The sequence below is a fragment of the Syngnathus typhle genome, linkage group LG5, assembly GCF_033458585.1.
Source record: "Syngnathus typhle isolate RoL2023-S1 ecotype Sweden linkage group LG5, RoL_Styp_1.0, whole genome shotgun sequence".
Classification (NCBI taxonomy): Eukaryota; Metazoa; Chordata; class Actinopteri; order Syngnathiformes; family Syngnathidae; genus Syngnathus; species Syngnathus typhle.
In genome coordinates this window covers 11267446-11291867 of record NC_083742.1, presented here as the reverse complement: position 1 = coordinate 11291867, position 24422 = coordinate 11267446, and the positions used below count along the sequence as shown (strand labels likewise).

General features: G+C 40.0%; 4 protein-coding genes across 7 annotated transcripts; 2 read left to right on the top strand and 2 right to left on the bottom strand.

Moving 5' to 3' along the window:
• Window positions 1-1650: 1650 nt before the first annotated feature.
• sftpbb (surfactant protein Bb) lies at window positions 1651-8591 on the top strand. 4 transcript variants are annotated; one of them, XM_061278666.1, is made up of 11 exons: window positions 1651-1845; window positions 5227-5279; window positions 5476-5544; window positions 5680-5802; window positions 5888-6004; window positions 6336-6416; window positions 6490-6673; window positions 6745-6887; window positions 7093-7173; window positions 7295-7399; window positions 7624-8591. In XM_061278666.1, exons 2-11 carry the CDS (start codon window positions 5235-5237, stop codon window positions 7660-7662), a joined length of 987 nt encoding a protein of 328 aa, XP_061134650.1. In that variant the 5' UTR covers window positions 1651-1845; window positions 5227-5234; the 3' UTR covers window positions 7663-8591. The 4 variants fall into 4 exon arrangements, with proteins under 4 accessions (XP_061134650.1, XP_061134649.1, XP_061134648.1 ...); XM_061278665.1 differs by having other exon boundaries at window positions 1654-1845; window positions 5473-5544; XM_061278664.1 differs by lacking the exon at window positions 1651-1845 and adding an exon at window positions 4749-5010.
• Window positions 7894-12545, bottom strand: usp39 (ubiquitin specific peptidase 39). Its single transcript, XM_061278662.1, has 13 exons — window positions 12355-12545; window positions 12002-12080; window positions 11824-11918; window positions 11610-11746; window positions 11095-11247; window positions 10791-11016; window positions 10622-10696; window positions 10455-10522; window positions 9692-9880; window positions 9292-9434; window positions 9031-9166; window positions 8643-8729; window positions 7894-8086 (listed from the first exon to the last, which is right to left on the bottom strand). Exons 1-13 carry the CDS (start codon window positions 12422-12424, stop codon window positions 8033-8035), a joined length of 1512 nt encoding a protein of 503 aa, XP_061134646.1. The 5' UTR covers window positions 12425-12545; the 3' UTR covers window positions 7894-8032.
• Window positions 12546-12731: 186 nt separating this feature from the next.
• lg5h2orf68 (linkage group 5 C2orf68 homolog) lies at window positions 12732-14485 on the top strand. The gene is made up of 4 exons (XM_061279589.1): window positions 12732-12943; window positions 13393-13508; window positions 13586-13731; window positions 13811-14485. The coding sequence occupies exons 1-4, from the start codon at window positions 12822-12824 to the stop codon at window positions 13931-13933; spliced, it is 507 nt and encodes a 168-aa protein (XP_061135573.1). The 5' UTR covers window positions 12732-12821; the 3' UTR covers window positions 13934-14485.
• Window positions 14486-17343: 2858 nt separating this feature from the next.
• Window positions 17344-22337, bottom strand: mat2ab (methionine adenosyltransferase 2Ab). The gene is made up of 9 exons (XM_061278640.1): window positions 22088-22337; window positions 21211-21288; window positions 21014-21136; window positions 20768-20880; window positions 20535-20678; window positions 19834-20052; window positions 19574-19756; window positions 19339-19472; window positions 17344-18994 (listed from the first exon to the last, which is right to left on the bottom strand). Exons 1-9 carry the CDS (start codon window positions 22179-22181, stop codon window positions 18892-18894), a joined length of 1191 nt encoding a protein of 396 aa, XP_061134624.1. The 5' UTR covers window positions 22182-22337; the 3' UTR covers window positions 17344-18891.
• Window positions 22338-24422: the final 2085 nt, after the last annotated feature.

Sequence of the window (24422 nt, the reverse complement as noted above, 5' to 3'; positions counted from 1 at the left end):
TCATCAGTGAATGAAATAGCTCAGGAATTTGGCCTAATAATGATCAAACGGGTTTGAGGTGAATATCGGTGCGCTAATGAGAAAGGAGTTAAAAAACATAGAGTATGCATAAACGTAGACAGTAAAGCTAAAAACAAATTATTTATTCAAATTAAATCCCGCATGTGCAATAATTACACAGTGTACTTGCTTATGATTAAAAAATAAGCAAACACTCAGAATATAAAGATAAGATGAGATCTCGAACACTTTGTGTCTATGGTAAAATACAGCATTCAAAAAAAGTCTCTACTTCCTTCGTTCTTATCAGGCCAATGTGTAGCTGGCATTGGGGGTCCACAAACGGGAAGTTGCCTCTCCCCCTGCTGAGATATTCCATGGCAGTCAAATAGACAGCTACACATTTGGAAATGTTTATCCGAAAAATCATGTTTCATATAGTACAGTACATAAGTTTTTATGTATTATATTTCTGTTGCAGGTGGACAATTATCAACATTGCCCATCCCTTACATGCATGGAAAACATACACCAAACTAGAGGACAGTGGCGTGCCGATTTTCATTAAGCTTTAACAATGGACAAAAGTTTATACAGCTATAAATAAACCACAACCAGAGGTGCAGCATATTTTTACTTTCCATGTTTCTGTCTTCAGCTCAGTTACTTCCTTGAAAATTCCAAATAGTGTAGGTGGATGATGTAATGATTGAGGTGCTGAGGTAAAGTGTACCGACTGTACAAACAAAGGTGGGTCATCATGCAAAACGTAAATGAAAACAGAATATAGTTACTTGCAAATCCTTTTTGACCTATATTCAATTAGATACACCTTTCCTTTTAACGATATTCAGTAAGCTTTTACAACCTGAGAATACTAATTGTAAACGTTTTATACGTGAATTTTTTTCCCATTCTTGCTTGATGTACAACTTAAGTTGCTCAACAGTCCGGAGTCTCATAATCTGCACTTCATTATGCCACACACATTTTCAATGGGAGGCAGGTCTGGACTGCAGGCAGGTCAGTCTAGTACTAGAACTCTTTTATTCTGAAGCCAAGTTGTTATAACATGATGTCCATAATTTCCAAGAACAAATGTGAAGTTTAAACCTCCATTTGAAAATAAAATAATGACCCTTGTTAATTGACAATGTGTTCTTCAATCATGTGGCAGTATTCTTCTCACATTGATACTACTTTTTAATACTGAGGGATCAAAGGTTACAAGCATTCAATGTTGATTTTTGGTCTTGCCACGTACATGCAGGGATAGCTCCAGATTCTCTCAATCTTCTTTTCTGATATTATTATTACTTTTATTATTATTATTATTATTATTATTATTATTATTATTATTATTATTATTATTATTATTATTATTATTATTATTATTATTATTATTATTATTATTATTATTATATACAGGTATTATTGCAGAGATGGAATATCTAAATTTCTTGCAATTGTACATACAGAAACATTCTGCGTAAACTGTTGGACTATTTTCTTATACAGCTGTTCACAAAATGGTGAGCATCGCTCCATCCTTGTTTGTGGACAACCACGCCTTTCAGGGTGGCACCTCTTTACCCAATCATGCCACTAACCAATTAACCTATTTACCAGTTGAACGTGCCAAACAGGTGGCCGTTTTTTTTTGGTTGTTTATTTTTTCTTTCTCCCAGTCTTATTTCTGTCGCTTTCGAAGACATCTTTGTGGAATAAAGAATTTATTAGTAACCTAACCTTAAAGCAGAGTTCAACCAGTTTAATGAGTGCTTGCAACACATTGCACCTTTTCACTTTTTGTACACGGAAGTAATCAAAGTAAAATCCAGTTTGGTAAGTCGATTAAATTATCATCTTTCTTGTATTTTACATTTCCAACTGCTTCCTTTTATTGTCTTGTCCAATAATGTGAGTCCAACAGCAATCAATTTTGTGCTGACCTCCCATCAACACAAAACTGATTACTGTTACAATTCAAGTATAACAAATTACAATATTTGCTACAATTAAACCCAAAATATTAAACAGTTGAAACTGGATGAACAAACAAACATAAAGTAGATTACTGATGACAAACACTTACGACACATTTTGCACTCGTGTTAAAACTGTATCAAGTAACAGTAAAGTAATCTTCCTGAAGGTTTTTGTAATGTACACATGAAGACGCTGTGGAATAGTTGTGAGTCAAATGAAGTGTTTATTACCGACTGGAGCAATAGAGGTGGTTTTAGAAAGTGATTACATTTTTAGCATGTGATGTTCACCTGGAAAATATTGAGACAAACAGGGTGAGGATGGAGTTTGGCCACATACTTGACATTGTCCAACTGCTGTTTCATTAGAGCCAAATGAATTACAAAACAAATGCAAAAAACTTTCCATTCCAGCCACATTTTTTTTTCATATTGCAGGACAAGTAGTGAATTATATGTATATTATATGACCTGGTTATAAAGGTTTGTATCGTGATAAATGGTTTCTATTTCCATTCATAAATAAGTTGGACAGTACCGTACATGCCACGTTTGCAGCCGACAAACTAAAAAAGTCACTTGGTTTCTTCCATTACGTACGTTTCTTTAAAGCTGAGCAAAGAAAACTTCCGAATAAAGCAAGGATTTCATTCATTTACGTCAAGTAGCCATACAGGTAAATAACTTCTTGGGATTTTTCATGTATGACATTTCCATTGTGTGTCAAGAATAGACTTTCATTTTACAATTAGTGCAAGGCGGGGAATTCTGCTTGTGTGCTGTTTCCGCATGCAGTGATCTCAAAGTCACACCTTAATTTTTTTGCAAGGGCTTTAACTTTAAGCGTAGCAGCATTGATATTCATTCCGAGTTAAAAATCATTTTTGTATGTTAACAAAGATGCCAGATTTTCGCATTCAGACATTCATTCATTCATTCATCCTCCGAACCATTTACACTCATGAGGGTCGCGGGCGAAGGCGGGTGAACCCTGAACTGGTCGCCAGCCAATCGCAGGGCACACATAGTCGGACAACCGTTCACACTCACACCTACGGGCAATTTGGAGTGCTCGATCGGCCTACCGTGCATTTCATGAAGATGTTAAATTCAGAAACATTAAACCACATAATAATCTCGGAGTATTATCACAAAGAACATTAACACGCTACAGTCTTTAAAGAAAAAGTGGGAAAATATATACAATGCTCTCTGACAGTGCGTTATACTGTTTTACAACGTGAAATGTTATTTTTAAGGGAAATGTTTTTGTTTGTTTTGTGTTTTCTCTCAATTGTACTTGTCCTGTACTGTACTTTGCCAGTGTGTAACAGAAAAATATATATTCTAAATATAATATAAAAATATTACATCAGTTATTTAATGAGCAGTTTAAGTTAAAGTTAAAGTTAAGTTAAAGTTAAAGTCCCAGTTAAAGTAACAGTGATGTGTTGTAATCTGAATCATTTTCAACTCACAGATAAATTGGTCAGGCTCTTGTTCATGACAATGTGTTGCATCTGTAAACAAATACAAGAGGCTGGCTATTTAATTGTTGCGCTAATTATTCAATTACATCATTTGCATTTTAGAGCGAGAACACAATGATTGTGTGTTTGATGGCTCTGTAGAGGTGTGCCATAATGAGTGAGCAAGCGTTTGTTTGAATGTTCCCTGCTTTTTTTTTTGTCTGGCAACCAATCCATTGTTCAAGGATGTAGCCAGAGTGTTTTTAGTAAGGTGGCCATGGCAACCAACAACTCACTGAGGGGTGAGTTAACCTCTGGACAGTTGAATCATGTACAGTGATGCTGCAGTGTGGGGTATAAATGAACACATTCTGTCTTAAGCCAAATGTTCTAACAAGCACCAGTCATATTTTATGGGGTATGTATATTTACAATTAATAATTGGTATGTATTAAATCAGTGGCAGTTTTTGTTTTACTTCCGTGTCACGTTTGTCACGTAGGCCTACCAGGTGTTACCAAATACTTACACTACCAGGGAATTTATTCTCTCTGCTGCTATCTAGTGATCACTTAAAAAAAAGTCCCTTTTTATATGGGGTTACTGAGCTGTGCCTTATGTGTACAGTCATCCTTCGCTATATCACGGTTCACTTTTCACGGCCTCACTGCTTCACAGATTTTTTTCACAGTGCATTGTGTTATGGCTTCAGATGAAAAAGACACTACAAAGCAGAGTCAGGCCGCAGAGGCGCACTATATAGTACGTACTGATGATTAAAATTATTATTTTACGGTAGTTATCTGGAAGAAAGTGTTTACTTTGTTAAGCAAATGGCTGGGCCTGTTTTGTCCTATGGTTTCAATGTTATACCTGTACAATAATGGTAAAATAAAAATTTTGCGCATTATACATGGAAAAAAACGGTATGGTTTCTACTTCACGGATTTCACTTATCAAGGGTTCTTTTTGGAACGTGACCCAAGCGAAAAACGAGGGATTTCTGCACTGGAAATTTACAAAACTCCGTATGCTGTGTCTGTGCTCTGATTGAGCAACTATGTTTGTATAAATGAATAAGAATGTTTACACATTGATTAGATGTGATAAAGTATATAAGTTTGTATAAACTAATAAGAGTATGTACACATTGCTGGTGCTCCCTCTTCAGTAGTTTGAAAATTAGGTATGGCGCATGTTGTGGTTTATTAGTGCGCTACCACATCCAACATGGCGGATGTGTTAACGTGTGACAGCAGGGTCTATGTTTTTTCTACTCACTTGCCATTTTGACAAGGCCTCCGAGGATCAAATACAATCTTACTATGTATAATGTGGGAATTTAAATTTGTTAAGAATTAGTGCTTCTCAGATGGTATGTGACGTACAAGTTTACATCCATATTGGGAGAACTTCCGGAGCGTCAGACAGATTTTTTTTTTCGTCAGTCAAATAAATACATATCATCTGGTCAGTGCTGTTTCTGTCCTGCTCCTACATGATGTCGTCTTTTGGGTTTCTCCTAGTGGTCGTAACGGCGTTTCTCTGCCCCGGTAAGATAAAAGATGGACATTTTAATGTTTGCATCGACATCGCCTCACATTTCCCTGACGAGCACTATTAGGTATTATTCTGTACACAATGGGGTGCGGTTTATTTACTGTCGTGGGAATGCTGAATATATGAGATTACATTTATCATCCGTGTCATTTTGTATTTTCATTTGATAAAATTTTCAACCTATATTTTTTGTGTCTTGGTATTCTAAGGAGACTCTATGTTCATCAAAGACCCTGTGGCATCCATTAAAGACACTTCTCTGGTAAGACTTAAAATAATAAAAGGTATTCTTATTTTATGTTTTTGTAAAGCACTTTGTTATGGCGAAAGCCGTTTTGAAATTGCTATTTAAGTAAATGATCTTAACTATTTTGTTCATGACAAATGTTCTCATCGTGCCTTCAAACACATTTGGACATTTGTGATGATTATTGTTTGTGCCATCTCCTTGGAAGAAGGGCATCTGCTCAGAATGCAGCCAGATTATCCAGCTCTCTGCCAACGTGATTCCCAGCAAAGACAGTAAGGTGATGGTCATTAGCGTTTGTCTTTCAAAAGAAATGTGACTCTTTCAAAATGTGCCTTTGTCTACCAATTACTTTGCACACATTCCAAGGATTGTTGCTTGAGTGCTAATTGCGTTACGGTCTGTGCTTTTGCAGGAGCATGTATACCAAGCCCTGCATGCACTCTGCCAGCACCTCCCAGACAAACGGGCATTGGAATGTGACTTTCAGTTGAAGATGAATTTATCCAAAATCCTGTTGCAACCATTTGGTCACGGGGTATGAGTTGTCCACTCTTGAGGGAAGTGTTCTGAATTTGAACAGTTTGACGTCAGTTCTACAATGATGTGTTTGCCTTTTCTAGGATGGGGAAGCAACCTGCTCGGCTTTTGGACTGTGTGCTGCCCACAGGGATGAGGAAGAGATGACACTTCCCCACGATGACAATGGGGAAGATGTCCCTGCGCTCACCGACACGCATGTATGTATGATGTCACAGAAGGGAACTATTCTGTATATCAAACAGGATAACCACTTGCGAAATCTAATGAGAAACTATGTACAAATGTGAGAACGGATCCGCTGGGAAAGCCAGTGAGTTAAGTGCTATAGAAGATGAATGGACGGGTAGGCGGGCAGACAGACAGACAGACCCTGGCATGTCATTTTACTTTATCGATCACTTAATCTTTTAACTCTTTTGGTTAATCAAAGATAATCGTATTATTTTGTAAGAGCAGCATTGCATCGCATAACATTGTGCACATGGTCCTAAATTTTGTGGCAACTTCCATGTATTCCTTTTCATTCAGGAGCAGTTCAACCCGGCTTGCACCCTGTGCTTGCTCATCATCAAGAAACTGGAGACTCTTTTGCCTCAAAACATGACTGAGGTCTGTTTGTGTAGCTATTTTTGCTGTCATTCTTCATTGTACCTATTGCCTGTCACCCATTTTCTTCTTGCAGGATGCGTTGATGAAGATCATGGACGAAGTCTGCGATCTCCTCCCTAAGAGCTACAAGGACAAATGTGACGACTTTGTTGGCAAATATGGCGTACAGATTGTAGAGTTCCTGTTGTCGTCAGCTGCCCCTCACACCATATGTACACTGCTGCACGTCTGTTTGTTCAGAGACTCAACTGGCACAGGTTAGTAGCAGCTTCATTGATGATATCGCCAACTTTCTAATTAAGTTACAATTCCTTTGATAACTTTCTAGAGGTGCCCGCCCCTACGGACTGCAATTCATGCCGTACACTGGCTGCGCTGAGCCGGCTTCAACTGGGTGTCAATGCCACAAAGCCTCAGATGTCCTCTTTCCTGCACTCTGTGTGTGGTCAACACCCAAATGCTATCCCCAAGGTGTGACTCCTAGCTAAAGTCTTTCAAATCTGTTTGGCATGGGTTTGAATGTTCTTAGGTGGGCAATGTCTCTGACTAGCTTCCACACTCCCCTTAAAATAGCTGTTCTATCAATTGAAGACTCAAAACTGCCTGTAGGTATCAAAGCTTGTCTTACCTCAACAGCCATGATACATCAATAAGCAATGAGCTATTGTGTTTTCAGTGCGAGTCATTCACCAAAATGTATGGTGCTAGACTGCAGCAGGTGTTGGAAAAGCAGGTGGATCATGAAGACATTTGTAAAGTAAGTACAGAAGGCAAACCACTTCACTGGACTGATGTTACATTTGTATTGATGAGTTAGTTCTGATGCAAAAACTTTACAAGCGCAGATTAGAATTACTTTTCTTTTGTCTGTCCTTCAGAGAGTCGATCTGTGTACTACAAAGTCGGAGCTGGTGGGGAGCAATCCCTGCACATGGGGGCCGAGCTACTGGTGCAAAGACACAAACACAGCTCAGAAGTGTGGCGTAAGTTATAGTCACACACCTTGCTCACTTATTAACCAGAAACAACAAGCACAAAGTGCAGGGCGAGAGTTGAATTTGTTGTTTGTTGCCAGCATGACTCCACATCTATCTAACCCATTTACCCAAAGCTAAATTACATACAATAATTTGTTTGTTTAGCCACCTGTGAGCATATATTTACATTTGTCACCTTTTTAATGCCGATGATGTATTTGTTCTTTCAGAACACGGCCTTCTGTGAGAAGCATGTGTGGAAGAAGTGAATAGCTTGTAATCAAATACATGCAAGTTTACACACAACCACACACTCTTGCCTTTTTTTTTGTCAATTTTTTTACCTTCCTTATTTGTCTGCATGAAAACAAATAACTAACACTTAGAATTCAATTGCAACCAGCATTTGTTCAGTTGTGTTTGATTAATGAATATGGAAATGATTGATTTGTGGATGATATTAAATGTCTTTAGGTTGAAAGGCAAAGTGAAGAGCTATATTTGTTCTTGCTCGGAAGGGCAAAAGAATGTTTATTTAGAAACAACATAAAAACACAAACAGCGGAAAAAATACATACGTGATTTTGATTTTTGGGTCGTGGAAAAAAATGTGTTTCTGTCTTAGGCTTCTTTTTCCCACTACGCAGCAGTGTGGTTGTTCGTGTCCTTATCACTCTCCTGTCTCTTCCAAATCTACAAGAGATGAAAATGGAATCTATAATCATTTGATGACCGAATACTACTGCAAATAAATAACTTGATTTGTTTATCCAGTGTAGCCACAAACATAAATTCTGGAATGCTGGTTAACTTCCAAGCTCTAGTTATTTCAAAAGATTCTCGGTGTTACCATTTTAAACTCGTACAAGAGCTAAACTAAAATAGTCTTTAATGATAGAACTGACTACAAAGGTCATTTGCACCATAGATGCAGTGTGCCTCAGGGATCTCCCAATTGAACAATTGTAATTGTTTGTACAGAAGTGTAAAATGCAAATGAATTTGAAGTCAACTTGATAGGTTCCACTGGACATTATTTGAATTTCCGACAAGTAATAATGAGACTTTCACACGCACAATTTTTGATCTATTGTGCACAATTGCATTTGTTGAAAAATATATACGCTTTCACTGTTAACATGACTGACAATGCTTGACTCAGCACTCATGAAATAAAAATCAAAATGACTGCAACAAATGGATAACTGTGATAAATGACACCACTTCAGCAACAAGACAGACAGCTCACCTGGATATAGGCCTCAGATAGCGTGATCATCTGGGGCAGGATGTCGATCACCTGCAGATCCTGCATCTCATACCACTTTCCAGTTCCCTGATAGAACCAATGTTTGGTCAGCAGAACCGAGTCAACACACAGATTCATACCCTCAGTATTGTACAATGAGTGCCTTGAAAAAGTATTCATACCCCTTGAACTTTGTCAGATTTTCTTCCGGGATTCAACTCCCATCTTCCAATCAACTCTACTCAACTCAAGCTTCCCTGTCCCTACTAATTAGGTGACTTCTGAACTTAACTGATGGCACTGAATGGTATTTAATGCTATCAGAGTATGAAGTTCCAAGAGTGTGAATATGTTTTCAAAGCAGTGTACATCTTCAGGCTGCACCTACGTGATGCAGGACATGAATCCTGTAGGCTCCTTCAGTTGGTTTACCATCATGCACCACATTAGCGACAAGGTCATATGTTGTGTTCTTCTCCGTGACTTGGGCTTCTTCTGTCAAGTACTCACGAAGATCTACATTCCTGATAAAGACGACACAACACTTGATCACATTTGATAGCACTCGGTTCAATAAGGACGGCCCACATTTGGTGATGGTTGTATCCGATTCTTTGACTAAACTCCTTTGTCTTAGCGCAACGCTTACGTGATAGGGAAGTTGACGATGGTGGGGTTCTTTTCCACAAAGAAGTTATTCTTTGTGAACCTTTTGATGCAAAAGATGAGGTACGGTGGCAGTTTGGTCAACTGGAACCTTTTCAGGAAGTTCTCCTTGTATGTTTTGTACTCCTGGAGACACACCAGACAAGGGGCTGCTTTTTGAATACCGATTGAGCATTAGCAAACAATTTCAACACGAGTCACGAGTTCCTATTCACAACGTGACACTATGCAAATATCTTAACTGCAAAAAAATAAAAATACAACACGCACAACTACTGTACAAGGGAAGTTGTGTTTTTGAGGATTGGACCCCTTTAGAGTCAAATCTCTTTTTGGCAATGACTTTTTGTCCTATCACACAATCTCTACAGATGAATCATTACCTTCTCGGTGCTGCCATTGAACTTGCCCAGGATGTTGAAGAGAGGGACTTGTGGGATGATAAGCTGCTCCTTCTCATCCTTGTATAAGGGGGCAGTTGGGAGGTCAAGGGTCAAGAACAAGAATGTGGACTCCGACATCTGCTCCTGGTACTCGCCGGATAGGAGCAGCGCCTCCTTTTCCTCTGGTGTCTGGAAATATTAAACAAGTGAAAATGCAGTATAAATGGTCAAGTGGAGTGTCGGACATTACAGCCCCTAACAGTCCTTCATAAGTTTCAAGGGAAAGCTTGTGTGACTCTTTGCATTTCCACGTTTCCCTTGTTTGGATGGTTAAATGACTGGTGGGCAAAGTATGGCCTGCTCTGTTCTTTAAATCAGGCCCACCAATCCCTATAATCAGTTGACTTTTTTCATATGCGTTTATTAATTATTTTCAGTCAGGCGAATATTAAAGTATTCATTTACCTCTTTAAAATAGTTTCTGTTGATTCATTGTAAATTAGAAAAATATAAGGTATGGTGAAAAATACATATGTATATTTTATATACATACATTTATTCAGATTTGTTAAGGCAATTATAGTTAAATATTTTATAAATATGATGATTTATTTAAACTATTTTCCATACACAAATTTCAGATTTACTTACCTCATTAATTATGACCTACCCCATTCGTCCATTTTAAAAACTAAATGTGGCTCGAGAGCATTAAAGAGTGAGTGACAAGCATTATTTTGGGTCAATTGTGTACTTGACTGACCAGATCTGGGTGTGGCAGCTTCTTTGAGAAGATCCGCATTGAGCCTTGGAACGCTTTTGTTAGGATTGCTAGATGGCACAAAAACATGATTTGATTGATGAGTTGATTTCATTGATGATTTTAAAACATGACAATAAAATAGCACTTGTGTTTTCCTTCCCACTCACTTGGCTTCTTCTTTGTCCCTCCGAGAGCGCCATGCAGCGCATTCAAAAACCATGTCATGAAGTCCACAGCATCTCCTACAGAGCACACATCACAGGCTTACAGTCAACTCCATAGAAAGGCAAGTCATTCCATCACTATTGTTCCCAACTGAAAGCACCAAATTCCGACCTTGCTTGGTGATTTGGAAGTTCTTCTTGCTGCACAGCACAACGGCCTGGAGCATCTCATGAGGAGACACGTGGGCCTTGAAGTTTCTCGGATTCCAAAGTTTGCGCATCAGCTCACCAAAACGCTGCACCAGGAGGAACATGATGTCCCCCGGGGGTCTGCGGATCCCTCGATAGTTTTCCTCCTCAAGAAAGTAGTTCCTCAATGGCGGGACATTGGAAAAGGCCTTGAAGATACAAAGCAGTTAAGTACAATTGCGGCCTCTCAGGAATCGGTGTGCCATAGAATGAAGACATATTAATACCTGTAAGACCACATTGGCATAGTCATTGGCTTTAATGTTGTTGAGGCCAACAATGCCTGGCAGGTAAGTCGTTCCGTCGTAGGCTCTGTAAAGTTTTCCCTGCTTGTCCAAACCCGAAATATGCTGCTTGGTGAATGTTGGTTTCAGAACATACTGTGGAAGCAAAAATAGTGGCAAACAAATGCTGATGCAGAATCACAGAAGTAAATGCTCACCCATAAGCTGCAAATCTTGTAAAAAAAAAATCCCTAGCCAAAATTTAGTTTTTGCTAGACATTCACTGGTGTGAATTGATATTTGCAATTTGAATCAATTAGTCCGAAAAAAAATCATGTTTTCGTGCGCTAACACCATTGTTAACCATGGCCCATATCTGTGGGAGAAAGGAAAACCTGATGGGCGCAGGGTCGAGCTGGACATCAGCAAAACTTAATTTGACTAGACTTGGCCTCTTATCCAAAGTCAGCTCTAAAACATGGATGGATGTTATTCTTGGTCCTTAGTGAGCAACTCACCGTAATGTCTTCCAGTGATGAGTCAATGATCTCATAGTTGTCAGGCAGACAATAAAACTTGAGTGTGTGCAGGTTGAGGAACACATGGTGGGTGAACTGGACACTATGGGTGTACGCATGGGATTTCAAACCTCGACCTACAAGGGAGGCAAGTAGCATGTAAATACCTCTTAAAAACGAGAAAGCGATGTTTCATTGAAACAATGCACATTACCTTGAAAGTACTTGCCACATATGAGGCAGGCGTACACATTGATGTGTGACAGGGAGATGGAGCAGAGCTTCTCAAAGTCAAAGTCCAGCACACTCCTGAAGGACAAAGGCAGAAAATGATGAGCTGAGCTAGGGTACATGATGGCACTGAGGTTTGCGTATGACTGAATGCATCTTGCCTGTTTATGGTGTCAAGATACGGACAGTGACGGCTTCTTCGGTCCTCTGGAACACGACCGCGTCCTTTTTTGACTGGCACTAAGACATGAAGTGAAGCAAAGGTAGTGAAATGTTTCATTCATCTCACGCTTCTAACTGGCTACCCAAGCATGCTAATCAGCAAGACCATCAGATACTAGATAGGAGACGATTTTTGTAAATTATTTTGTGCTTTTCTTGTTTAAAAATATTTGCTTACATGATGTGGGCCTGGGTAAACCCTATTAAAACTACCGCGATTTGGAATATATTTTGACGTTAGCCACGAGCTAATCTACAGCCAGAATGAATGTTGTAATTTGTTTTCCCCCACCTTCCTCGTTGTCTTCATCGTCCAGATCATCTTCTCTTTCTCGCTTCAGAGTATCCATTGCAGTTATCATAATATAAGTTATTGGTCCAAACAGAGCGAATTTACCACCATAAACTTTGTTTCACACAAACCAATCGGTCGAACACGATATGCGTCGGAGCCCGCCGTGCTACGTCACTCAACGCGACGGACAGTAGCCACAAAATCTAAACAAGAGTTTACATAAATACGCACTGATAGAAAGTATATTATTTTGTAAAACAAGTGACATTACACTTATTACGAGACCGGTTTAATTTTAATTAATAAAACACTCTAAAGAAGTTTTTTTTTTTATTATTATTATTATTTAAAAAAAATATTGACCCCGGAAGTGCTTAGTCTGTCATCCACTTACTAGCAGTTATCCATGTAGCTTTTTGTCTTTTTGCGCTATTGGCGTCAACATACTGCCACGTTCGTGGACCATGTCTGATGAAATGGACATTTTTAGAGACGAAGAAGCGGACGACCTGAAGTACAAACGCGGGGGGCGTTTGGACATGAGCCACGGCTTCCTGCACCATATCCGCAGGAACCAGATTGCCAGGTGGCTACGGCTGAGCTAACGTTAGCGGCTACAATGTTAGCAAATTCGATAATGGTCCTCATTCATTCATTCGCGGAGAGTCTCAACAAACGAATAGAGTAATACAAATCCTCAGGGTAGTCATTCCTACTTAATTATGTCTTATATACAGCTAAATACAAGGACGCACATTGCTTGGGTCGTAGTTTTTGGTTCGATATCACACAAACAAGCAGTAGTGGCATGTTTTTGAGAGGGGACGTAGCACGTTATGCTAAAGAAGTATTCAATTGGTGCACGAACAAAATTTAATGCTGTGTTTGTGTGCATGTGCCCGGCGATTGACTGGCGGTCCTTCCAGGGAGAACCCTCAAGCTCTTTACTCACCCGTGACCCAAATAAGAACAAGTGCTTTTGAAATCGAGCGGCAGGACAATCTGTGACTATTCTTGGCTGTCTTTTCCTCCAAGAGACGACTACGACAAAGAGGTAAAGTTAGCCAAAGAATCTCAACGACGAAGACACACCACAACTCCTCAACGACCTAGGCGCCCTGACATTCAGGTTTACCATCCCAGACAAAGACGTAAGTCATTTTCATATTTGAGTTTTTTTTAGATGCTCATCTAGGTCAAGGGAAAGTCACAACTTCTAATGTTCTAGATGAATCTGAACCTCAGGCGAGCACGGAGGCCGAAGAGTGGAATGAGAGTGGCTCAAGTACTGAGACAGAGATGCAGGGAACTGAACTCTTTTGGCTTGACTATCAGGCGGACTCAGGGACTGTCACATCCTTCCTTGTGCACAAGGTGGCTGAACCGTCCACTGTGCTAATTGTGTACACGCTCATTTTTCATGGCATATTAATCTGTTTCTCTGTTCCCTTAGGATGATAAACCAGCGAGAGTGGTAGAACGTGTTGCTGGAAAGAACGCCCTGGATTCGACCATGAGGGCGGTCCTGGAGGTTCGCATTCGAAAGGAAATGGACAAAAGAAGAGATAAACGCTGAGGGAGCAATGCAAGAGCGTAGTTTGCAACAGGCAAAGACCCCCCTGCAACGTCATCATCCTGGTTAGCAGGAAAGCTGCAGACAGAGCTGGCGTGAAAGACATGGAGGATTGTGTCAAGTCGGCGAGCAGATATCCGATCCGCATTCCTGTTGGGTTTCAAAAAGAAGGACGTACAGTCGAGAGCACTCGTAGCTGCATTTCACTGGAGAGTGTTGTGCATGTTACTGGTACATGTCTCAATGACAAAAAAAAAAAGAAAAGAGAACATTTCCTCTGTAATTGTTAGCCTTTCAGGTTTGAATAAAGTGCTGAAAGTGGTAGCACCACAGTGTGTGAATTTTAGCCTTTACCATATAACTATTTTAACTATTTATTTAACTATTTATAGTTGTAATGTATTTTTATGGACAGCTTTTTTCACCCACAAATTTTATTTTGCTCTAAATGTATCATACTGCAAGTTTTAGAGTAAATAGCATTACAAGGTATTTTGTTTCTACATGGCAAACTACCAATAAATGGCATGCAAACATTTCTTTTCCAACCATCAATTCTGTTTCAAGTGTTCTTTGATAACGGTAACAACTGATAGACATGTCATTACGGGTTTTCTCCAGCAGGTGGCGAAATAAGTCAATGTTCCTGCACAGGAGTTGTCAAATGTTTTAAAATGACCCAGAAGCACCCACGATGCTTTTTAATAAATATTGTTTCGCCGTGTTCTTAAATCAAAGTAGCTGTAATCCGTCCCTAAGCAAACTGCTGTTTGCCACAGTTTTACCTTCTGAGTTGTTCTTAATTGTGATCAGATTTGGATGCTGCTGTGTCATTTCACTTTACATAGCTCAGGCATTTCTCATCATTGGAATAACTTTACAAGTCCGAACCTGTCAGTTGTTTCAAACTTATCTTAGTTTCAAACTTGCTTTAGTTGCTTACTTTAAGTTCCCTAAAGCACAGGTCCCAACCTGCCTATAGTAAGACTTAAGAATGTTGAGCTGTCCCAGAAGTAACATTGCATGCAATTTTGTGACGGGCATGAACAATAAACCTGACATTTGCTCTGAAGTGAACTGACAAAACTATGAGGGCTGGTCTTGTTAGGCCTTGTGGTTTGCCAAGCTTCAAGAATGTTACGCAAAACTTTCTCAAGGAGGATCCAGATGTGCTCCACTATTGGTGGGAAAGAGACACACCTCTTCTTGAGTTACACTTCTCAACCAGCATGTGACTTGGCCAGCAACTGACTAATGCATTCCCATGGAGCCTCCTCGAGCTTGCCACCATTCATGCTGGCCGCAGCAATTGGATGAAAGGAACCCAATCACATATGAGGTTCTCCCTCACATTGGCATTATATAAAGTAGAAGCTTGTCGATTCTTGTCAGGGCACTAAGTATTGTTGTAACATGCAACTGCTGCTTATTCATCGCATTTTCTCTCACACATTTTATTAACCTGCTTTTGAACAAAGTAGAATTGTAATGCAATTCACATTGTAGACCAGTAAAATATTATGCAAAGTAATAGTGTATTATATAATAGAATGGACACGATACAATTGTCCATTTATTCTGTAAAACATTATCACTAAAAGCATCTGAACTTTACGTGCCAGCAGATCTTTTTTATTCTAAAATAAATTCTGGAATAATTTGTTTTGGGTGGTGCAAAACGTCCTAAATGTTACTAGGATACCTGGAGTGATCAAATACATATATGCATGCGCGTTGGATCTCACTCTTTCACAAGATATCACGCTATGAAAAAATATTACATCAGCTGTCAACCTTAAGCCTGCGGTAAATGTCACTGACCTCGAGAAAATATTTGGCCCGAGTGTGCACTTATGTCGCTGCATGGTGCTGATCATGCTGCGAGTGACCCAGCAGTCCCATGAGGGCTTTCGATGGCAATTGTAGCTCTTTGGTTCTCTATGACAGCAGGAAGGCCCTCGGCCATAGGCCCCGGACTTGGAAAAAAACCCTGAAAAACATTTATAAAAAAAACAAAAAAACAACAAAGATAATAATAATGGTTTGACACTGCCAGGAAGGCATTAAAACTAAAAGCTGCTTCAAGAGGAAAGTATTATTCAGAACATGTCTGAACGAGCAATCTCCTCGATCCTTGTGCTTTATTCATAAAAGTTCGAGTGGAGTTTCCCATTCAAGGCTGCAACATTGCAACCCCACACTGGTTGCGACTGGTTAAAAATAGACGTTTGAGTGAGCCATTGCAGTAGTGGAAATGCAAAGCCACTGTATTTACACTAAGGAAGGAAGTCAGAATGTGATGATGTAACTTGTCCGCAAATATACTGTAGCCTGATATACTGTTGCAGTAGTGATCCCACTTTATATGCAAAGCCATCTGTTCGTGACATGATATAAATGTTGATCAATGACATTAAAATATAAGGCCAACAGGCTCAAATGTCTGCTTCAATGCTGTCAAGTCTGCAAACCTGCTTCAGCGTTGCAGGTGTGCAAAGCATGCAAAGTCACATTTACTCAGTTAACTTATGTTTACTGTGTTTTAGGTTTCATTATTTGCTTCCCAGGGGACTGTTTAGCTAAAGATTAAAACTTTTAGTGTGAAGTTGTTCTTATTGATGTTCAAACTAGTGTGAGTACAGTAGTTTTTGACTTCATTCCACTCTGCATTGAAAATTAGACAGGTTTCATAATTGTGATAAAACATGTGCTGTTTGATCCTTTTGCCATTTATTAGTTTTAATTATGCGGCCTGGGGGAAAAACATGTTGGCAAAGATATTCCAAAGCAGGCAACATCTTTGTCCAAATGCTCCATGACCAAGTCTAAAGAAAGAAACTAAATCCAAGCTGTTCTCAGGCTAAGAAAGAGAAAATAGTTGACCCAAACAACAGCTGTTGCCCAGTTTCTCCCTAACAACTTTCGTGACCACAAGACCATGTGAAACTGGGGCTGTTGTGTATTTCTTTGTTCACAGATTAAATGTGTCCCCAGGGAAGGATCTCCACGTAGAAACATTCTCATTCCAGTTGGAATTAGAGGAAGTCACTGAATAACGACAAATACACAAGTAGGTGGACCTGACAAATAAAGCGTGAAGGGCTTTAAGCAAAACAACCCTTTCATGTTTTTTTGTTATTTGTTCAGTTTCTGCTTACTAATTTAAAAAAAAAGTATTTTTCCTTTCTTCAATGTTCATTCTCAATCCTACAAGTTTCTCAACAAGATGATACATATACTTACCATACATAAATAACTGGACAATAAATTATCATTTGAAGTTTGACAGCTAATGTTCAAGTGACACCAGGGATAGTTTTGTACGTGAACAATTAAATATAATCTTAGAGGCCATGAAGAATTTGTGTGTAAAGTACAACAAATGTGTACATTCAAAATTAATTGATGAGACATTGCAGATTGCAAGGAACTTGTTTATTAGAGCACGAGGAAAGTGCTCAATCTAAACATGAAACACATTACAAGAAAGAGCTACATATTCTTAACAGAAGCACAATTTGTGTCAGGAGTGTGGAAGAAAAGCAAAGGGAAAGAACTAGAAAAGGCACGTTTACACTTACTGTAGCCAACAATAAATGACCTGCAATAAGAACACTACTTTGGATGGCCATGTAAACAAGGTTGGTTTCTCTGTACTACACCAACCAACTGTTGCCATCGCACTGATGAGGATTTGTGAGAGCCAAAGACTTGCAGATGGTTTCAGTTTATATTAAAAAAAAAAAAAAAGTCAGCGTATCTTTAAAAAAAAAAAAAAGTATTTGTGCGGTCCAGATATAAAAACATTTGCTATTTGGAGAGGCAACCCAAAGCTTTTCTGTACAACACTCTGGAGCCTCAACAAATGATCAAGTCAAAAGGAATTCTAGATTCAGTAACCAAGTGTTTTAAAGCTGCCATCTGAAAGCTCAGCTTCTCTGTATCCACGCTGAGCTCCAGAGAACAAATAAATAGTATTGACATTGGATATCCAATAAGTCTAACAAACTTCACCAGGATATAGATGGGAAGCCAGGTTTCTCTGAAAGTACACTTGCCATAAATACACCTGATGAGTCGATGGGGCTTAATCGTTAGATGTGTCACCCCACCCCCCCACTTAAAAAAAAAAAAGACCTGAAAAAACTGAATCCAAATGTTTCATCGCTATGTTCATCCAACACCTCTGCAGACCAGAGCAGCGACATAGCAGCCTCTGACTTTTCTGTACGACGTCAGAAAACAGCAAAGGTCTGCAGTGGCATGTGGGCCATTCATTTCATAGAAGAGCTTGAAGGCGCGACAATCGGCAGCTCTTCGGCATGCAATGCATAGCAATTTTTTTTTTTTTTTATACGTGAACAGCGACAACCTTTCAATCAATTCCATTTCATTGTGCCACTCTAGCATCCTCAATTAAGTAAATGAACAATGCTAGCAAAAGAAATATCAAGACCATCAGGTGATGGAATATTTGTACCAGACTGACCGAGGAGGAATGTTGCTCAGTAAGATCAGAGGACCTTCCAAAACGACGAGATGAAGATTTACCTTGCAGGTCATTCTGGCTCCTCTTGCAGTAGCACCAGTGAGTGAAGGCCAACTACAGAAATGACACCAAGACTTCCCAAACCAACAACTCAACTAGACTAGACCGATGTTAAAAAGATGAGGACTTCAGCAGATCAGGCTCTAGCACAGTAACGAGCAAAAAGAATATGGACATATTCTTGGAACCACAAAGTAAAAGAAAAAAAAATAGAATAGAGGAAAAAAAAAAAGAATGATTTTATGAATAATGCAAAAACAGAGGACATATAGCCATGCGGTAAATGATGACTCGTTTTAGAGAAAGATGGGGAGGGAGGGAGAGCGAGAGACAGTGGCATTTCACCCCCTGAATCTTGGAGGCTTCTCTGTAGTATACACCAACAAGCCTGGGGGCGAAAAGCTTAACAGATTTAGTATTTGAGCTTTTTGGGAACCTCCCATGGGAAGGAGTCACGGCCAAAGTGGCCATAGGCAGCCGTCCTCTGATACAAGGGTTTCTTCAGATCCAGATCCCTAAAATACATAATCAACAGGTTTAGCAGCTACCACACACATTCAACTTCACACAAGCCAAACTCAGTGAAGGTCGAGAGTCATTTTGTACCTCGTTTGTGAAAATTGTGGGAGAAAATAAGATTCATGACTTACCGCACCTACCATCGTTTCCTCCCTGCAACGTGGTAACTTCCAACTTCCCAAAACTAATTCTGAGTTCTCACCATGCAACTCTTGAGCTAAGACCGCGGTCGACTAAATTCCTATGTAACTACATGAAGCCGAGAGCATAGCTCTCATACAAAGAAAAGAAAAGAAACTCCGATGCGAGGGAACATCTGGTGGCTTGACTCACACATTACCTGACAATGACTCCGGGACGAAGGTCAAAGTTCTTCTTGACAATGTCCAGCAGCTCCCGTTCACTCTTGCTGGAGGTCCCATAGTGGAAGATGGAAATTGAAAGGGGGTGGGCAACTCCTATAGCATAGGACACCTAACGCAGCATACAAGAGACATGAGCAAGACCACTTAAACGTGGAAGGTGACAGAAACTTCCACAGTCTCAAAGTGGCTACAGTCTAGCAGCTAACTGACCTGAACCAGCACTCTCCTGCAGAGCTCAGCATTCACCAGCGACTTGGCAACCCAACGCGCGGCGTACGCAGCAGAGCGGTCCACTTTGGTGTAATCTTTGCCAGAAAAAGCTCCGCCTCCGTGGGCCCCCCAGCCGCCGTAGGTGTCGACAATTATCTTGCGCCCCGTCAGTCCGGCGTCGCCCTGTGAAAATGCAGCAACGACGCGTTGATGGGTGAACAACAGTCAAGTCAGGATGCATTGGAATTCTGCAGTCCTACCTGAGGCCCGCCAATGACAAATCTGCCACTAGGCTGAAGGTGGTAGATGGTATCATCATCCAAATAATTACACGGAACCACAGACTTGATGACTTTTTCCTTGAGGGCATCTCTCATCTCCTCAAGGCCAATCTCCTCATCATGCTGAACGGAGATGACAATAGTGTGGACACGCACCGGAAGCATGGCGCCGCAGTCCTGACGATACTGCACGGTAACCTGAGAGGCAGGAAAAGAGAATGAATGTTAAACTACCATAGAATCTTCTAGTGCTGCAAGTAAAGATTTGAAGAATCCATTAAATCAATTAAAAAACTTTTAACATCCATTACTTTACTCAAAAACGGGACCTTCATTTATATTTTCTGTGCTAACAATTTGAAATCATTTCACTTCACTAGTAACTGCTGACAAACTGAAATTAAAAAGGAAATCGGTTATCAAAAATCATTGTCAATTAATTTAGAAAGGGATTTGTTGTTGATTCATCGTTACCCATCTGAATCTAACAGACACCGTCTTTATAGCACAAGTAACTTCTGTTACCGATAAAATTAATATGATGTTCTAAGTCACTAAAGTGGTTCAAAGTGATGTAAGGTGCATCTGTGGCCGCCTCCTCTTCCTTCCATTTTCCTGTGCATGGTCCTTAGGGTAAAGTTTTGCCATTTCTGCGCTAGACATATGGAACAGATCACTACCTGTGTCTTTGAGTCAGGTCGGAGCCACGGCAGAGTGCCGTTACGTCGAAGCTCAGCTATCTTGGCATTGAGTTTGTGAGCGAGCACAATTGTGAGGGGCATGCACTCCTTTGTCTCGTCTGTGGCATATCCAAACATCAAGCCCTTCAAAGTGGGGAGACAACACTCTGTCATGTTCAAGTATCATTTTAGGACAACAGAACTCTGAACAAGACCATGAGTGGAAAGCTGACCTGGTCGCCAGCTCCAACGTCTTCTTCATTGCGGTCAACGTGGACACCCTGAGCAATGTCAGGAGACTGCTGCTCCAAGGCCACAAGGACATTGCAGGTCTTGTAGTCAAAGCCTGCACACAAAGAACACAACATTGAGATGATGTCATCTACTATTTATTAAAATGCATCAATTTGTGAGCTGTTCCGGAATAGTGGCGCCTCCCCCAACAAAAAGAAAACGGTCACTCAGAAACAGTCAAACACCTTTAGCAGAGTCGTCATAGCCAATCTGGCGAATAGTGTCCCGTACGATTCTCTGGTAATCCACTGTAGCTCGTGAGGTCACTTCACCTGCCAACAGGACCATACCCGTCTTGGTAACCGTCTCTGTTGAAACACACATCCGCTGTTAGAACGATGTAATCGAAAGGAACATGTGCTACACGTTATTATGGACTTACCACAGGCAACTTTGGCATCTGGATCTTGCTTGAGGTGAGCGTCAAGGACCGCATCACTGATTTGATCGCAGATTTTGTCTGAAAACACCATCAATTACAAGGTTGCAGCGAAACACAGGACCATTGCAGAGTGCAGCCCACGTGCTCGGTGGGAGTGGCCCAGCAAGCGCAAGAGCCGCCATTTCAAACATGTGCACATGTGGTGGGGGCCCACAGCTAACAGGTAACGGGAAGGCAACCCGAAAAGGCACGCCACGGCCCCAGAGTCTCGGCTCTGTTCGAGGTTTCTTCCTGAAATGGACTTTTCTCTTCTTGGCTTCGTGCAAGTTCACGCTGTGCTCGGTTGGCATCTTAGATGTGCGAGGAGCCTGCGTTGTTCTCGACTTAATGCCAGCATTATTCTAGACTTGATCTATATCAAATTTCTCGTGTAATTCTGCCTTTAAAGTGGCGCTATGCAAAAACAATGTCCTTTAATGAAGTGACTCATTCACTAAAGCAATAAAACTCCTTATCCTTCGCATGTTGTTAGCTGCTTATCTCACAGACAGGCATAGTGATTACTCAACCTCATCTCGAACAAAAATTGATTATAACAAAAGACTCGGAATACATAAACATTTGGAAATGCCGCAATCTGCACTGAAAATTCATGTTTGGACGCAACAAATCCAAAGTGCTATCGGAGCCACGATTAGCAAAATAGCTTTGGCGCATGTGCCTAAAGCGCCGGCCGGCCGGCCCCTTATTTCCTCAGCTTACATTGAGACACGAATATGCTACGCGACCTTTGTACTTAAACGGTGATTCTGTATTACAGTTAGCATTCCGCAGGCTAATTACGTAAAAGTGGGCTAGAAGGTCAGCGTGTACTTACCGGGATGCCCTTCTCCGACAGATTCCGAGGTGAACAAGAAGCAGTCCTCGTCAATGACAGAGTTGTGAAAACCATTCATCTGGCCGTTCATCATTGTTCACGACTAATGATTGTGAAGAGACCAAAGAGGGTGTAACAGCGGAAATATCAACAAAGGGAGTGTGTTTGGACTGGCAATTCTGACGACGGTGGGTCGCCCTCGTTTTCTAGACAGATCCTCGCAGTCTAAGTAATCCCTATGGCGCCCTGCTTGGATATTTATCAAGTCAGTAGATATGACGTCAAAAGAAGTGGGCCATACCAATGACGTGACTGAAGGGGTGTAGCAGTCCTTACTTCCAATGTACTTAGCATGCTCTCTGAATAAAGCTAGCATAAGAACAAATGTTTTTTTGTTTGTTTATTATTCGTGAACTATACTTTAAATTCAGGATTCTGACTATTATCAGAATTCTGACTTTAGTGGGAATTCTGACTTTATTCTCAGAATTCTGACTTTAAAGTGGGAATTCTCACTTTAAAGTCAGAATTCTGAGAATAAAGTCAGAAAATGAGAATTCCCACTTTATTCCTTTAAAGTGGGAATTATCATTTTAAAGTCAGAATTCTGAGAATAAAGTCAGAAAATGAGAATTCCCACTTTATTCCTTTAAAGTGGGAATTATCATATTTTAAAGTCAGAATTCTGAGAATAAAGTCAGAAAATGAGAATTCCCACTTTATTCCTTTAAAGTGGGAATCATTCATTCATTCAAGATTCAAGAGTTTTTATTCGCCATGTTTGAGCGTGCCAAACAGGAAATTTGACTTCGGTACATCACACTGGCTCAGTTTTGCTCCTCTTATTTATTGTGTCATTTGTTTATTATTTATTCATCACTCATATTATTTATTTATTATTTATTATTTATTGTTTGTGCCTTCTTGTTTTTATTTTGTGTCGTCTACTTGTATGTCTATCGTGTACTATGTCTCGTCACCGTGGGATAGAGGAAACGGAATTTCGCTTTCTTTGTGTGTCTTGACATATGAAGGGATTGACAATAAAGCAGACTTTGACTTTGATATTATATATGATATTATGTAATATTTTTCTTTGCTTTGTGCTTTTCAGATAGTGAAGTGATAAAGAGAAAAGGTGCGGTAATGTCCCGAATTAGTCAAGTCACGTATTTGTTATGGTGAAATTTTGTTCACGCGATCCACGGTTCACGCCATAGTCATATTCCCTGAAATATGACAGGTGTGCTGGAGTCTTTGCGCAATTTACTGACGCACAAGCGTCCATTCCCAAGCAACGAAAAGTGACGACTCTCCCGCTGTTAGTTAGTCAGTTAGTTATACAATTTTAAAGGCTCATTTACTTGCTGTGGTTTTTTTATTGATTCAATTGTAGTAAGGTTGGCAACAATTTTCTCTGTGGTGTGTCAAATTTACAAAATATATTCATTTTGGCTTTCCAGTGTTGAATACAAGCAAAGGCTCGTTCTATGACTTGAGCATTTTTATTTTTACAATGATTGTTTAATCATTTATTGTTTATCACCACTTTGAATAGGATATCATATGGATTGAGTTTATCTGGTGGTTTATTAGTTACCACATCTGCCTTACAGTTTTAAGGTTCAGGGACAAATCTTAGTTGCGGCCTCCCTGTTTTGTGTTTACGTTTTTTTCTCCTGGGTACACCAGCTTCTGACTCATTGACAACTTTAAATCAGGGTCACCAATGTATCAAAGTGTCTCCCAAGAACCACATCAGTAGCTCCTGGGTATGTTTTAAAAGTTGCTCAACAGTGGCATTGTGTAAAAGTGATCCTCGGATAATGTCAACACTTGCATAGATCTCTAGAAATTAAGTTTCACATTCCTAGCCCCCCAATGAGGAAAGCCAAGAAGATGGATGGGTGTGATTTACTACCTTCTTGTGTGTACCAGAAGCGAATAAAGCACCATTAAAGTTAAAAACAGTTGCAGTACTTTAAGGGAATAGTCATAATCATTAGAAACAACACATTGATCCTCAGGTGAATGATTACCCTTTATCCAGTATTATATATTATGCAATACATGAACTGCGGCTACAATATACTTTAAAAAAAGTGAACCACAGATAGCAGTGAGGATTGCGTAGTTAGCTTTCACGTTAACTTGATTATTCTTTGTGGAAAAATACTCATATCTATTTTGCTCCAGGCTCTGGCGTGTAATATAATTGCGCTCCTGTTTGTGAACATGTTATACCTGTCTGGCTGGTAAATAAACCGATGACTTGTCGGAGGCTGGTTTAGCAGGGGTTTGAAATGAATCTCAAGATATAGCAGAAGATAAATAC

Excerpts from the sequence above, each read along its gene's own strand:
- sftpbb (XM_061278663.1), top strand. The coding sequence starts at position 4,956 with ATGATGTCGTCTTTTGGGTTTCTCCTAGTGGTCGTAACGGCGTTTCTC. Across the intron at positions 5,280-5,472 it reads CCATTAAAGACACTTCTCTG|AAGGGCATCTGCTCAGAATG; the intron begins GTAAGACTTAAA and ends TCTCCTTGGAAG. Across the intron at positions 5,803-5,887 it reads TGCAACCATTTGGTCACGGG|GATGGGGAAGCAACCTGCTC; the intron begins GTATGAGTTGTC and ends TGCCTTTTCTAG.
- usp39 (XM_061278662.1), bottom strand. The coding sequence starts at position 12,424 with ATGATAACTGCAATGGATACTCTGAAGCGAGAAAGAGAAGATGATCTG. Across the intron at positions 11,747-11,823 it reads ATGTGGCAAGTACTTTCAAG|GTCGAGGTTTGAAATCCCAT; the intron begins GTAATGTGCATT and ends CCTCCCTTGTAG. Across the intron at positions 9,881-10,454 it reads AGCTGCCACACCCAGATCTG|ACACCAGAGGAAAAGGAGGC; the intron begins GTCAGTCAAGTA and ends TAATATTTCCAG.
- lg5h2orf68 (XM_061279589.1), top strand. The coding sequence starts at position 12,822 with ATGTCTGATGAAATGGACATTTTTAGAGACGAAGAAGCGGACGACCTG. Across the intron at positions 12,944-13,392 it reads CGCAGGAACCAGATTGCCAG|AGACGACTACGACAAAGAGG; the intron begins GTGGCTACGGCT and ends TTTTCCTCCAAG. Across the intron at positions 13,509-13,585 it reads TTACCATCCCAGACAAAGAC|ATGAATCTGAACCTCAGGCG; the intron begins GTAAGTCATTTT and ends CTAATGTTCTAG.
- mat2ab (XM_061278640.1), bottom strand. The coding sequence starts at position 22,181 with ATGATGAACGGCCAGATGAATGGTTTTCACAACTCTGTCATTGACGAG. Across the intron at positions 21,137-21,210 it reads AGATGCCAAAGTTGCCTGTG|AGACGGTTACCAAGACGGGT; the intron begins GTAAGTCCATAA and ends GTGTTTCAACAG. Across the intron at positions 20,679-20,767 it reads ACGTTGGAGCTGGCGACCAG|GGCTTGATGTTTGGATATGC; the intron begins GTCAGCTTTCCA and ends CCCACTTTGAAG.